The following is a 17,622-nucleotide window of genomic DNA, read 5'->3' on the forward strand; positions in this document are numbered from 1 at the left end:
ACTGAGATCTGCTTCTTTATAAAACAACACTGAACTTGGTGACATCACTGATGATGTGACTATGACATCACTGACAATATAATTTATCCATTAACTAGGAACTAGTGACATCACTGAGAATGGAGCCTATACACTCACTAGTAACCAGTGACATCACTAAGAGTGCTGACTATCCATTCACTAGGAATTTGTGACATCATTAAGAATGCAGCCTATCCAGTCACTAGGAACCAGTTACATCACTGAGAGTGCAGCCTATCTGGTCACTGGGAACAGTGACATCAATGAGAGTGCACCCTTTTCCGGTCACTGGTAACAGTGACATCACTAAGAATCGAGCCTGTCCATTCATTAGTAAGACTGACATTACTGAGAATGCAGCCTATCCGGCCACTGTGAACAGTGACATCACTGAGAGTGCAGACTATCCATTCATTAGGAACCAGTGACATCACTGAGAATGCAGCCTATCTGGTCACTGGGAACAGTGACATCACTGAGAATGCAGCCTATCCGGTCACTGGGAACATTGACATCACTGAGAGTGCAGCCTATCTGGTCACTGAGAACAGTGACATCACTGAGAATGCAACCTATCCAGTCACTGAGAACATTGACATCATTGAGAGTGCAGCCTATCCGGTCACTGTGAACAATGACATCACTGAGAGTGCAGCCTATCCGGTCACTGGAAACAGTGACATCACTAAGAGTGCAGCCTATCCAGTCACTGGGAACTGTGATATCACTGAGAGTGCAGCCTATTCGGTCAATGTGAACAGTGACATCACTGAGAGTGCAGTCTATCCGGTCATTGGGAACAGTGACATCACTAAGAGTGCAGCCTATCCAGTCACTGTGAACAGTGACATCACTGAGAGTGAAGCCTATTCAGTCACCACATATTCCATACTCACCACCCATTTCTTTCTGTCCTCTAACAAACACACTTCCATTCCGGCTCAATTTAGACTTTGATTCTGTTCCGGAACGCCCCAGATTGAATATAGATTTCCATTTCTTAGACTTGGTGGACAGTTTCCTCCTACAGAGAAACATTAGTGCCATAATAACAGGTTACAATGAGGAAAATAACAATGGTCTATACTGATTTTAGAGACTCATGTGCTTACGTGAAGCTGTTACAATACAGCAGGAGTCATGAACAGATTAGAGGGAGACGTATTAATGAGATCAGTCATCCTGCTGCACTTTGCTGGAGGTAATGACACTGTATTAGATGACTTACAGTATTGGGTAATTGTGTAACACATTGCAGGGAAATAAGGATATTAATCCATCACATTGTAGTTCTTAAAACTAAACTGTAGGTGGCAGCATTTCCCCATAGTCCCCATTTTGGTCAATGAAGTGGGAAAATGGCAAGTCTAGAAATTCAGGACTGAGTAATATGATGTCAGATAATTTATATACTTTATAGAAACTAGTCCTCAGAAGCGGAGGTCATGTGACAATATCTGCCCAATCAGCAATGCGATAAACGCATCAATTATCTGCGATCAGATGCAGTCAGGGTCAGATCACACATTCCCCCACCTGTGCCGAAAGGGTTCTGCTATATCTGGAACTGTTACAGTCTCATTGGAGGTTACATCTGTCTTTTTTATGCTCAGTAATAAGCCCCTACGGCAGAGAGACTGATCATCATTTCCGCTCATTAGTAACTAAGGTCGCTGACATAGCGAATACAAGACGATTCCGCCTTACTGATCATTAGTCCAGGGATGTCATTTGACAGGTTGGTGCATCGCAATGCATGCTGGGATGTATAGTTCCGCAGTTGCTGGAGTGCCGCACGTTGCCTGTCGCCGATCCAGATTAAGACGTGAATCAGAATCAGACAGGAAACATTTCCTTTATCTTTTTTTAATTATTTTATTTCTCTTTCCAGCGTCTTGTCCAATGGGCATTGCCGTGTGTACTACTGACTTTATCAGAGAATCCTATTACTCACTCCAGCACACACGTATGTACAGCAGGCGGGCACCGCTAGCGTGTGATTTCCCTCATGTCGCTGAAGTGTTAACACAGGAGCTCAGAGCCACCACGCTCGTATCAATGGAGTTGTGGCCAATCAGAGCAGCTGTTTAATGGCGGAACGTGTTCTAGCTTCCTGTCCTTTGTTGTAGGATCTCTGGGGAGACGTTTTACAAGGGTATGGATCATTATGTCTCCAGCAGTTATGTCGACATGCAGAAAGGTCGATATGGGCAAGGTCGACATGGTGTTTTTCACTGTTTTTTGGCCCGAATGTCGACACTATTTTATTCTCCCACCAGGCCCTGTGGATGGTAGGGCATGAAATACCGCCTGTCAGCACATGTCGGCTCAAAAAAAACAGGGAAAAACCCCATTTCGACCTTTTTACTGTTGACCTTGCCCATGTCGACCTAATGCTTGTGTTGACTTAATGACATGTCGACCTACACCCATGTCGACTTTTCTGCATGTCGACACATTGCTTGTCGACTTAATGACCGTATCAGCGCCGATCTGTATAACCCCACATTCCACCCTGTGTATCCCCACACACGTTCTTAACACGCTGACAGCACGGTACAATGGATGACGATACGCCTGGCTTAATGTAAGCCCAGGGTAACTGAGTCTCTACAGTGCCCTGTCACACAGTATATCTGACAAATGAAACCGATACACAGGTCACGCCACTTACTTGTTTTCTGGGAGATCGATGACGGTGTGGAACAAAGTCCCGCTGACTGGGACGATCTCTGGTAAACTGTTCTCCCTTCGCTCCTTCCGGGCAGGGTGGGTGGCTGACAGGCTGCGGGCTTGGGCTTCCTCCAAGCTGACCAGTTTCATCGGGAGCGACCCCACCGGCAGCGTCATGCTCTTCACTATCCGGCACTCTGCAGAGAGAAGACAAAAGTTGCCGTCTACCAGTCTTATGATTGTGACTTTTACCAAAATATGTGGCGTTATATTATACTCTGAGCTCCTCAGCAATAACCGTCTATCATCCAAGCAGGGTTTTCCGAGCGTATCAACGAATCAAAAGCCTTCAGGTAACGGAAAACCATTGAAAAGGACGTGGCTAAAAGCAGGAGAAGCGGCGATGTTTTCATTCACGCAATTCAAGTTGACGTCGCACAAACTCAGGGCTCGATTCTGGTTAGAATGCAATTATCAAATAACCACCCATTAGCATGGTACAATGTGCGCATGCGTGAGCCGACCGTGCGAAGGGAGACTGCGATGGCACCGCAAGCTGCCCACAGGGTGATCGATACCATGCAGGCGTTTCCCGGCCGTTTGGGAGAGAGGGCTGCCCAGTCTTTTGAAATGTTTTATCAAATTCTGCTGACTACCGCCGCACACCTGCCCTTGCTCTGCTACACTGCCGCCAGGGCTACTGCCGCCCGCTCCGCTACAACGCCGCCCTCCATCAGGGCTCCTGCCACACACCGATTGTATTGCGAGCGATCGCATGTGGATAAAAGCTCATGTGGTTCGATAGATAGTATGTAATTTGACCAGTGGGTCCGCGCATTGCGTCGGGTGATGATGTGCATACAATCCTTCGATTTATCGCACGAATGCGGTTGAAATCGAAGGATTGTATGGAATATCACCCACTGTGCAGGGCTGTGACAAGAGGGGAGAACTATTTGATGGTGAGTGGATTTGAATGGTTTTCCCCTCATGTGCGCGGCTGCGATCGCAGTCGCAGCAGTGGACATGGAGGGGGGGCAAATGAGGTGCTTTTGAGTACTGCGGATATGCAGATGTGAAAATACACATCGTTGTTTATGTCGGTCCTATTCAGGTGCAATTTGCCAGAATCAGTCTTAGACATAGCGTTTCGGGCCGTGACTTCACCCTGACTTGGAGATGTGTACCCTGACTTGGAGACCGTGAATCCTGTGTACGGAGAAGGGAAGAACGACTTATGAGTTAACGTTCCGGCCAGAACATTGTGCTCATTCTTCCGAGCGAAAGAGGGTGACACAAAGATTAACCAAGACATGAAAACACAGCGCACACTGCGTCCTTCCCTGGCACGGGGACACGTTTCCGTACAGGGGGAACATCAGCCTAATTACCAGGATAAACATGGTGACGCCCAGGCCGAGGAAGCCACACAGAACACAACAATAGCACAATAGCGACAAGCTCACAGAGCACAACGACAGAGCGAAGGGACAAGGAAAGGACTGAGACGGCAGGTGGTTACTGCCTAAATGCAACCCATCATGTAGGGATAAAGCTGACATTCTCCTAACTACGTCTATGTAATGCTGGGTCCATGGGCGCTCAGCAATTCTACTAAAGCCCAGACTGTGGAACCAGCATTGTTGGGTTATCAATACATTAAGCCAATGTTTATCATTCCAGGGGGCTCAGGGCTGATGACGTGATATGACTGTAGGAAGATGGGACATAAGGATGAGGTGATATGACTGTAGGAAGATGGGACATAGGGATGACGTGATATGACTGTAGGAAGATGGGACATAGGGATCGTGTTATATGACTGTAGGTAGATTGTACATAGGGATGGTGTTATATGACAGTAGGAAGATGGGACATAGGGATGACGTGATATGACTGTAGGAAGATGGGACATAGGGATCGTGTTATATGACTGTAGGAAGATGGGACATAGGGATCGTGTTATATGACTGTAGGAAGATGGGACATAGGGATCGTGTTATATGACTGTAGGAAGATGGGACATAGTGATGACGTGATATGACTGAAGGAAGATGGGACACAGGGATGACGTGATATGACTGCAGGAAAATGGGACATAGGGATGACGTGATATGACTGTAGGGAGATGGGACATAGGGATAACGTGATATGACTGTAGGAAGATGGGACATAGGGATGGCATGATAGGACTGTAGGAAGATGGGACATAGGGATGACATGATATGACTGCAGGAAGATGGGACATAGGGATGACATGATATGACTGCAGGAAGATGGGACATAGGGATGACAGGATATGACTGCAGGAAGATGGGACATAGGGATGACGTGATATGACTGTAGGGAGATGGGACATAGGGATGACATGATATGACTGCAGGAAGATGGGACATAGGGATGACATTATATGACTGCAGGAAGGTGGGACATAGGGATGACGTGATATGACTGCAGGAAGATGGGACATAGGGATGACATGATATGACTGCAGGAAGATGGGACATAGGGATGACAGGATATGACTGCAGGAAGATGGGACATAGGGATCATGTTATATGACTGTAGGAAGATGGGACATTGGGATGACATGATATGACTGCAGGAAGATGGGACATAGGGATGACATGATATGACTGCAGGAAGATGGGACATAGGGATGACATGATATGACTGTAGGAAGATGGGACATAGGGATGAGATGATAGGACTGTAGGAAGATAGGACATAGGGATGACATGATAGGACTGTAGGAAGATGGGACATAGGGATGACGTGATATGACTGCAGGAAGATGGGACATAGGGATGACATGATATGACTGTAGGAAGATGGGACATAGGGGTGACATGATATGACTGTAGGAAGATGGGACATAGGGATGACATGATATGACTGTAGGGAGATGGGACATAGGGATGACATGATATGACTGCAGGAAGATGGGACATAAGGATGAGGTGATATGACTGTAGGAAGATGGGACATAGGGATGACATGATATGACTGTAGGGAGATGGGACATAGGGATGACGTGATATGACTGTAGGAAGATGGGACATAGGGATGACATGATAGGACTGTAGGAAGATAGGACATAGGGATGACGTGATATGACTGTAGGAAGATGGGACATAGGGATGAAGTGAGATGACTGTAGGGAGATGGGACATAGGGATGACGTGATATGACTGCAGGAAGATGGGACATAGGGATGACGTGATATGACTGCAGGAAGATGGGACATAGGGGTGACATGATATGACTGTAGGAAGATAGGACATAGGGATGACATGATAGGACTGTAGGAAGATGGGACATAGGGATGACGTGATATGACTGTAGGAAGATGGGACATAGGGATGACATGATAGGACTGTAGGAAGATAGGACATAGGGATGACATGATATGACTGTAGGAAGATGGGACATAGGGATGAAGTGAGATGACTGTAGGAAGATAGGACATAGGGATGACATGATATTACTGTTGGAAGATGGGACATAGGGATCATGTTATATGACTGTAGGAAGATGGGACATAGGGATGACGTGATATGACTGTAGGAAGATGGGACATAGGGATGACGTGATATGACTGCAGGAAGATGGGACATAGGGATGACATGATATGACTGTAGGAAGATGGGACATAGGGGTGACATGATAGGACTGTAGGAAGATAGGACATAGGGATGACATGATAGGACTGTAGGAAGATGGGACATAGGGATGAGATGATAGGACTGTAGGAAGATAGGACATAGGGATGACATGATAGGACTGTAGGAAGATGGGACATAGGGATGACGTGATATGACTGCAGGAAGATGGGACATAGGGATGACATGATATGACTGTAGGAAGATGGGACATAGGGGTGACATGATATGACTGTAGGAAGATGGGACATAGGGATGACATGATATGACGTTAGGGAGATGGGACATAGGGATGACATGATATGACTGCAGGAAGATGGGACATAAGGATGAGGTGATATGACTGTAGGAAGATGGGACATAGGGATGACGTGATATGACTGTAGGAAGATGGGACATAGGGATGACATGATAGGACTGTAGGAAGATAGGACATAGGGATGACATGATATGACTGTAGGAAGATGGGACATAGGGATGAAGTGAGATGACTGTAGGAAGATGGAACATAGGGATGACGTGATATGACTGTAGGAAGATGGGACATAGGGATGACATGATAGGACTGTAGGAAGATAGGACATAGGGATGACATGATATGACTGTAGGAAGATGGGACATAGGGATGAAGTGAGATGACTGTAGGAAGATAGGACATAGGGATGACATGATATTACTGTTGGAAGATGGGACATAGGGGTGACATGATATGACTGTAGGGGGATGGGACATAGGGATGACGTGATATGACTGTAGGAAGATGGGACATAGGGATGACGTGATATGACTGTAGGAAGATGGGACATAGGGATGACGTGATATGACTATAGGAAGATGGGACATAGGGATGAGGTGATATGACTGTAGGAAGATGGGACATAGGGATGAGGTGATATGACTGTAGGAAGATGGGACATAGGGATGACATGATAGGATTGTAGGAAGATGGGACATAGGGATGACGTGATATGACTGCAGGAAGATGGGACATAGGGATGACGTGATATGACTGCAGGAAGATGGGACATAGGGATGACATGATATGACTGTAGGAAGATGGGACATAGGGATGACATGATATGACTGTAGGAAGATGGGACATAGGGATGACATGATATGACTGTAGGAGGATGGGACATAGGGATGACATGATATGACTGTAGGAAGATAGGACATAGGACATAGGGATGACATGATATGACTGTAGGAAGATGGGACATAGGGATGACATGATATGACTGTAGGAAGATGGGACATAGGGATGGTGTTATATGACTGTAGGAAGATGGGACATAGGGATGATGTGATATGACTGTAGGAGGATGGGACATAGGGATGAGGTGATATGACTGCAGGAAGATGGGACATAGGGATGACATGATATGACTGCAGGAAGATGGGACATAGGGATGAGGTGATATGACTGCAGGAAGATGGGACATAGGGATGGCATGATATGACTGCAGGAAGATGGGACATAGGGATGACGTGATATGACTGTAGGAAGATGGGACATAGGGATTACATGATAGGACTGTAGGAAGATGGGACATAGGGATGACATGATAGGACTGTAGGAGGATGGGACATAGGGATGAGGTGATATGACTGCAGGAAGATGGGACATAGGGATGACATGATATGACTGTAGGAAGATGGGACATAGGGATGACATGATATGACTGCAGGAAGATGGGACATAGGGATGACGTGATATGACTGTAGGAAGATGGGACATAGGGATTACATGATAGGACTGTAGGAAGATGGGACATAGGGATGACATGATAGGACTGTAGGAGGATGGGACATAGGGATGACGTGATAGGACTGTAGGAAGATGGGACATAGGGATGACATGATATGACTGCAGGAAGATGAGACATAGGGATGAGGTGATATGACTGCAGGAAGATGGGACATAGGGATGAGATGATATGACTGTAGGAAGATGGGACATAGGGATGACATGATATGACTGTAGGAAGATGGGACATAGGGATGACATGATAGGACTGTAGGAAGATGGGACATAGGGATGACATGATAGGACTGTAGGAAGATGGGACATAGGGATGACATGATATGACTGTAGGAAGATGGGACATAGGGATGACGTGATATGACTGTAGGAAGATGGGACATAGGGATGACATGATATGACTGTAGGAAGATGGGACATAGGGATGACATGATATGACTGTAGGAAGATAGGACATAGGGATGACGTGATATGACTGTAGGAAGATGGGACATAGGGATGAGATGATATGACTGTAGGAAGATGGGACATAGGTATGACATGATATGACTGTAGGGAGATGGGACATAGGGATGACATGATAGGACTGTAGGAAGATGGGACATAGGGATGACATGATATGACTGTAGGAAGATAGGACATAGGGATGACATGATATGACTGTAGGAAGATGGGACATAGGGATGACGTGATATGACTGTAGGAAGATGGGACATAGGGATGACGTGATATGACTGCAGGAAGATGGGACATAGGGATGACATGATATGACTGCAGGAAGATGGGACATAGGGATGACGTGATATGACTGTAGGGAGATGGGACATAGGGATGACATGATATGACTGTAGGAGGATGGGACATAGGGATGACATGATATGACTGTAGGGAGATGGGACATAGGGATGACATGATATGACTGTAGGAAGATGGGACATAGGGATGAGATGATATGACTGCAGGAAGATGGGACATAGGGATGACGTGATAGGACTGTAGGAAGATGGGACATAGGGATGACGTGATATGACTGCAGGAAGATGGGACATAGGGATGACGTGATATGACTGTAGGGAGATGGGACATAGGGATGAGGTGATATGACTGTAGGAAGATGGGACATAGGGATGACGTGATATGACTGCAGGAAGATGGGACATAGGGATGACGTGATATGACTGCAGGAAGATGGGACATAGGGATGACATGATATGACTGTAGGAAGATGGGACATAGGGATGACGTGATATGACTGTAGGGAGATGGGACATAGGGGTGAGATGATATGACTGTAGGAAGATGGGACATAGGGATGACGTGATATGACTGTAGGGAGATGGGACATAGGGGTGAGATGATATGACTGTAGGAAGATGGGACATAGGGATGACGTGATATGACTGTAGGGAGATGGGACATAGGGATGACATGATATGACTGTAGGAAGATGGGACATAGGGATGACATGATATGACTGTAGGGAGATGGGACATAGGGATGACATGATATGACTGTAGGAAGATGGGACATAGGGATGACATGATATGACTGTAGGAAGATGGGACATAGGGATGACGTGATATGACTGTAGGGAGATGGGACATAGGGATGACGTGATATGACTGTAGGAAGATGGGACATAGGGATGACGTGATATGACTGCAGGAAGATGGGACATAGGGATGACATGATATGACTGTAGGAAGATGGGACATAGGGATGACGTGATATGACTGTAGGGAGATGGGACATAGGGATGACGTGATATGACTGTAGGGAGATGGGACATAGGGATGACATGATAGGACTGTAGGAAGATGGGACATAGGGATGACGTGATATGACTGTAGGAAGATGGGACATAGGGATGACATGATATGACTGTAGGAAGATGGGACATAGGGATGACGTGATATGACTGCAGGAAGATGGGACATAGGGATGACATGATATGACTGCAGGAAGATGGGACATAGGGATGACATGATATGACTGTAGGAAGATGGGACATAGGGATGACATGATATGACTGTAGGAAGATGGGACATAGGGATGACGTGATATGACTGTAGGGAGATGGGACATAGGGATGACATGATATGACTGTAGGAAGATGGGACATAGGGATGACGTGATATGACTGTAGGGAGATGGGACATAGGGATGACATGATAGGACTGTAGGAAGATGGGACATAGGGATGACATGATATGACTGTAGGAAGATGGGACATAGGGATAACATGATATGACTGTAGGAAGATGGGACATAGGGATGACATGATATGACTGCAGGCAGATGGGACATAGGGATTACATGATATGACTGTAGGAAGATGGGACATAGGGATGACATGATATGACTGTAGGAAGATGGGACATAGGGATAACATGATATGACTGTAGGAAGATGGGACATAGGGATGACATGATAGGACTGTAGGAAGATGGGACATAGGGATGACATGATATGACTGTAGGAAGATGGGACATAGGGATGACATGATATGACTGTAGGAAGATGGGACATAGGGATGACATGATATGACTGTAGGAAGATGGGACATAGGGATGATGTGAAATGACTGTAGGAAGATGGGACATAGGGATGGCATGATATGACTGTAGGAAGATGGGACATAGGGATGACATGATATGACTGTAGGAAGATGGGACATAGGGATGATGTGAAATGACTGTAGGAAGATGGGACATAGGGATGGCATGATATGACTGTAGGAAGATGGGACATAGGGATGACGTGATATGACTGTAGGGAGATGGGACATAGGGATGACATGATATGACTGCAGGAAGATGGGACATAGGGATGACATGATATGACTGTAGGAAGATGGGACATAGGGATGACACGATAGGACTGCAGGAAGATGGGACATAGGGATGACACGATAGGACTGCAGGAAGATGGGACATAGGGATGACGTGATATGACTGCAGGAAGATGGGACATAGGGATGAGATGATATGACTGTAGGAGGATGGGACATAGGGATGACGTGATAGGACTGTAGGAGGATGGGACATAGGGATGACGTGATATGACTGTAGGGAGATGGGACATAGGGATGACATGATATGACTGCAGGAAGATAGGACATAGGGATGACATGATATGACTGTAGGAGGATGGGACATAGGGATGACGTGATATGACTGCAGGAAGATGGGACATAGGGATGACGTGATAGGACTGTAGGAAGATGGGACATAGGGGTGACATGATAGGACTGTAGGAAGATGGGACATAGGGATGGCGTGATATGACTGTAGGAAGATGGGACATAGGGATGACATGATATGACTGTAGGAAGATGGGACATAGGGATGACGTGATATGACTGTAGGAAGATGGGACATAGGGATGACGTTATATGACTGTAGGAAGATGGGACATAGGGATGAGATGATATGACTGCAGGAGGATGGGACATAGGGATGACATGATATGACTGTAGGAAGATAGGACATAGGGATGACGTGATATGACTGTAGGGAGATGGGACATAGGGATGACATGATATGACTGTAGGGAGATGGGACATAGGGGTGACATGATATGACTGTAGGAAGATGGGACATAGGGATGACGTGATATGACTGTAGGGAGATGGGACATAGGGATGACATGATATGACTGTAGGGAGATGGGACATAGGGGTGACATGATATGACTGTAGGAAGATGGGACATAGGGATGACGTGATATGACTGTAGGGAGATGGGACATAGGGATGACATGATATGACTGCAGGAAGATGGGACATAGGGATGACATGATATGACTGTAGGAAGATGGGACATAGGGATGACACGATAGGACTGCAGGAAGATGGGACATAGGGATGACACGATAGGACTGCAGGAAGATGGGACATAGGGATGACGTGATATGACTGCAGGAAGATGGGACATAGGGATGAGATGATATGACTGTAGGAGGATGGGACATAGGGATGACGTGATAGGACTGTAGGAGGATGGGACATAGGGATGACGTGATATGACTGTAGGGAGATGGGACATAGGGATGACATGATATGACTGCAGGAAGATAGGACATAGGGATGACATGATATGACTGTAGGAGGATGGGACATAGGGATGACGTGATATGACTGCAGGAAGATGGGACATAGGGATGACGTGATAGGACTGTAGGAAGATGGGACATAGGGGTGACATGATAGGACTGTAGGAAGATGGGACATAGGGATGGCGTGATATGACTGTAGGAAGATGGGACATAGGGATGACATGATATGACTGTAGGAAGATGGGACATAGGGATGACGTGATATGACTGTAGGAAGATGGGACATAGGGATGACGTTATATGACTGTAGGAAGATGGGACATAGGGATGAGATGATATGACTGCAGGAGGATGGGACATAGGGATGACATGATATGACTGTAGGAAGATAGGACATAGGGATGACGTGATATGACTGTAGGGAGATGGGACATAGGGATGACATGATATGACTGTAGGAAGATGGGACATAGGGATGAGATGATATGACTGCAGGAGGATGGGACATAGGGATGACATGATATGACTGTAGGAAGATAGGACATAGGGGTGACATGATATGACTGTAGGAAGATGGGACATAGGGATGACGTGATATGACTGTAGGGAGATGGGACATAGGGGTGACATGATATGACTGTAGGAAGATGGGACATAGGGATGACATGATATGACTGTAGGGAGATGGGACATAGGGATGACATGATATGACTGTAGGAAGATGGGACATAGGGATGAGATGATATGACTGCAGGAAGATGGGACATAGGGATGACGTGATATGACTGTAGGAAGATGGGACATAGGGATGACGTGATATGACTGTAGGAAGATGGGACATAGGGATGACATGATATGACTGTAGGAAGATGGGACATAGGGAAGACATGATATGACTGTAGGAAGATGGGACATAGGGATGACATGATATGACTGTAGGAAGATGGGACATAGGGATGACATGATATGACTGTAGGGAGATGGGACATAGGGATGACGTGATAGGACTGTAGGAAGATAGGACATAGGGATGACATGATATGACTGTAGGGAGATGGGACATAGGGGTGACATGATATGACTGTAGGAAGATGGGACATAGGGATGACATGATATGACTGTAGGAAGATGGGACATAGGGATGACATGATATGACTGTAGGGAGATGGGACATAGGGATGACATGATATGACTGTAGGGAGATGGGACATAGGGATGACATGATATGACTGTAGGGAGATGGGACATAGGGGTGACGTGATATGACTGTAGGAAGATGGGACATAGGGAAGACATGATATGACTGTAGGAAGATGGGACATAGGGATGACATGATATGACTGTAGGGAGATAGGACATAGGGATGACATGATATGACTGCAGGAAGATGGGACATAGGGAAGACATGATATGACTGTAGGGAGATAGGACATAGGGATGACATGATATGACTGTAGGGAGATGGGACATAGGGGTGACGTGATATGACTGTAGGAAGATGGGACATAGGGAAGACATGATATGACTGTAGGAAGATAGGACATAGGGAAGACATGATATGACTGTAGGAAGATGGGACATAGGGATGACGTGATATGACTGCAGGAAGATAGGACATAGGGATGACATGATATGACTGCAGGAAGATAGGACATAGGGATGACATGATATGACTGTAGGAAGATGGGACATAGGGATGACATGATATGACTGTAGGGAGATGGGACATAGGGAAGACATGATATGACTGTAGGAAGATGGGACATAGGGAAGACATGATATGACTGTAGGAAGATAGGACATAGGGAAGACATGATATGACTGTAGGAAGATGGGACATAGGGATGACGTGATATGACTGCAGGAAGATAGGACATAGGGATTACATGATATGACTGCAGGAAGATGGGACATAGGGATGACGTGATATGACTGTAGGAAGATGGGACATAGGGGTGACATGATAGGACTGTAGGAAGATAGGACATAGGGATGACATGATATGACTGTAGGGAGATGGGACATAGGGATGACATGATATGACTGTAGGGAGATGGGACATAGGGGTGACGTGATATGACTGTAGGAAGATGGGACATAGGGATGACATGATATGACTGTAGGGAGATGGGACATAGGGGTGACGTGATATGACTGTAGGAAGATGGGACATAGGGAAGACATGATATGACTGTAGGAAGATAGGACATAGGGATGACGTGATATGACTGCAGGAAGATAGGACATAGGGATTACATGATATGACTGCAGGAAGATGGGACATAGGGATGACGTGATATGACTGTAGGAAGATGGGACATAGGGATGACATGATATGACTGCAGGAAGATAGGACATAGGGATTACATGATATGACTGCAGGAAGATGGGACATAGGGATGACGTGATATGACTGTAGGAAGATGGGACATAGGGATGACATGATATGACTGCAGGAAGATGGGACATAGGGATGACATGATATGACTGTAGGAGGATGGGACATAGGGATGAGGTGATATGACTGTAGGAAGATGGGACATAGGGATGACGTGATATGACTGCAGGAAGATAGGACATAGGGATTACATGATATGACTGCAGGAAGATGGGACATAGGGATGACGTGATATGACTGTAGGAAGATGGGACATAGGGATGACGTGATATGACTGTAGGAGGATGGGACATAGGGATGAGATGATATGACTGTAGGAACATGGGACATAGGGATGAGATGATATGACTGTAGGAACATGGGACATAGGGATGACATGATAGGACTGTAGGAAGATAGGACATAGGGATGACATGATATGACTGTAGGAAGATGGGACATAGGGATGACATGATATGACTGCAGGAAGATGGGACATAGGGATGACGTGATATGACTGCAGGAAGATAGGACATAGGGATGACATGATATGACTGTAGGAAGATAGGACATAGGGATGACATGATATGACTGTAGGGAGATGGGACATAGGGATGACATGATATGACTGTAGGGAGATGGGACATAGGGATGACATGATATGACTGTAGGAAGATGGGACATAGGGATGACGTGATATGACTGTAGGAAGATAGGACATAGGGATGACGTGATATGACTGTAGGAAGATGGGACATAGGGATGACATGATAGGACTGTAGGAAGATGGGACATAGGGATGACGTGATATGACTGTAGGAAGATGGGACATAGGGATGACATGATATGACTGTAGGAAGATGGGACATAGGGATGACATGATATGACTGTAGGAAGATGGGACATAGGGATGACATGATATGACTGTAGGAAGATGGGACATAGGGATGACGTGATATGACTGTAGGAAGATGGGACATAGGGATGACGTGATATGACTGTAGGAAGATGGGACATAGGGATGACATGATATGACTGTAGGAAGATGGGACATAGGGATGACATGATATGACTGTAGGAAGATGGGACATAGGGATGACGTGATAGGACTGTAGGAAGATAGGACATAGGGATGACATGATAGGACTGCAGGAAGATGGGACATAGGGATGACATGATATGACTGCAGGAAGATGGGACATAGGGATGACATGATATGACTGTAGGAAGATGGGACATAGGGATGACATGATATGACTGTAGGGAGATGGGACATAGGGATGAGGTGATATGACTGCAGGAAGATGGGACATAGGGATGGCGTTATATGACTGCAGGAAGATGGGACATAGGGATGACATGATATGACTGTAGGAAGATGGGACATAGGGATGACATGATATGACTGTAGGAAGATGGGACATAGGGATGACATGATATGACTGTAGGAGGATGGGACATAGGGATGACATGATATGACTGTAGGAGGATGGGACATAGGGATGACATGATATGACTGTAGGAAGATGGGACATAGGGATGACGTGATATGACTGTAGGAAGATGGGACATAGGGATGACGTGATATGACTGTAGGAAGATGGGACATAGGGATGACATGATATGACTGTAGGAAGATGGGACATAGGGATGACATGATATGACTGTAGGAAGATGGGACATAGGGATGACGTGATAGGACTGTAGGAAGATAGGACATAGGGATGACATGATAGGACTGCAGGAAGATGGGACATAGGGATGACATGATATGACTGCAGGAAGATGGGACATAGGGATGACATGATATGACTGTAGGAAGATGGGACATAGGGATGACATGATATGACTGTAGGGAGATGGGACATAGGGATGAGGTGATATGACTGCAGGAAGATGGGACATAGGGATGGCGTTATATGACTGCAGGAAGATGGGACATAGGGATGACATGATATGACTGTAGGGAGATGGGACATAGGGATCAGGTGATATGACTGCAGGAAGATGGGACATAGGGATGGCGTTATATGACTGCAGGAAGATGGGACATAGGGATGACGTGATATGACTGTAGGAGGATGGGACATAGGGATGACATGATATGACTGCAGGAAGATGGGACATAGGGATGACATGATCTGCCATCCCCCAAGCTATTATATATCATCTAACATGGAGAAATATCACACACATGCAGTAGTAAGAGACGCGTTACATGGGTCGTATACAGTTTTACCATTGTGGATGTAATTTTAGGGGCACACACCATGAGTAAAGATGGCGGCCAGCTGTCCTGTTACCTGTAGGTGGCGCCTTGGTGGCCAGGAAGAAGTCGACGTTGTCCCTCTGCCTGGTTGGGGATGTCGGGCTTTTATTGAAGATCTCTTCCACATGGTTGAGGATAAACTCAATGACCACCTGCTGGACCCGCACTTCCAGGAAAGCCGCGTCTCCATTACACCCGGCATCCTCAATCTCCTTGGACCTGGAATTGGAAATCTGCTGTGACCCCATTGCTGCGGAACTGTATGCACTGTATATAGTCTGTCTTCAGATTATTTCACTAGCAATGTTTAGTAAGATGCCTGAATACAGTGTAGGTCAGGGGTGTCCAAACCGGCCCTCCAGATCTACCAACAGTCCATGTATATCAGGCAGCCCATGGATCTATAGTAGGAATGAATGCAGCAGGTTTGACATTGTGACAGTTAGTAATGACTACACCTGTGCACCAGCTAGGTGGTCTGGGAGATGTGACAGTTAATAATGACTACAGCTGTGCACCAGCTAGGTGATCTGGGGAATGTGACAGTTAGTAATGACTACAGCTGTACATCAGCTAGATGATCTGGGGAATGTGACAGTTAGTAATGACTACAGCTGTGCACCAGCTAGGTGATCTGGGGAATGTGACAGTTAGTAATGACTACAGCTGTGCACCAGCTAGGTGGTTTGGAAATGTGACAGTTAGTAATGACTACACTTATGCACCAGCTAGGTGGTCTGGGAAATGTGACAGTTAGTAATGACTACAGTTGTGCACCAGCTAGGTGATCTGGGGAATGTGA

At 46.0% G+C, this 17,622-nt stretch overlaps 1 protein-coding gene across 1 annotated transcript in view; it reads right to left on the bottom strand.

Moving 5' to 3' along the window:
* ARHGAP31 (Rho GTPase activating protein 31) overlaps positions 1–17,622 on the bottom strand; it is a 133,540-nt gene that overhangs the window by 10,483 nt on the left and 105,435 nt on the right. The window contains exons 6-8 of the mRNA XM_083171570.1: positions 16,855–17,039; positions 2,696–2,891; positions 918–1,045 (exon numbers count right to left, since the gene is read on the bottom strand). Of these exons, the coding sequence (XP_083027696.1) occupies positions 918–1,045; positions 2,696–2,891; positions 16,855–17,039 (509 nt within the window). The remainder of the gene's footprint in view (positions 1–917; positions 1,046–2,695; positions 2,892–16,854; positions 17,040–17,622) is intronic.

This window comes from Crinia signifera, chromosome 2 (assembly GCF_055691185.1).
Source record: "Crinia signifera chromosome 2, ASM5569118v1, whole genome shotgun sequence".
Taxonomy (NCBI): Eukaryota; Metazoa; Chordata; class Amphibia; order Anura; family Myobatrachidae; genus Crinia; species Crinia signifera.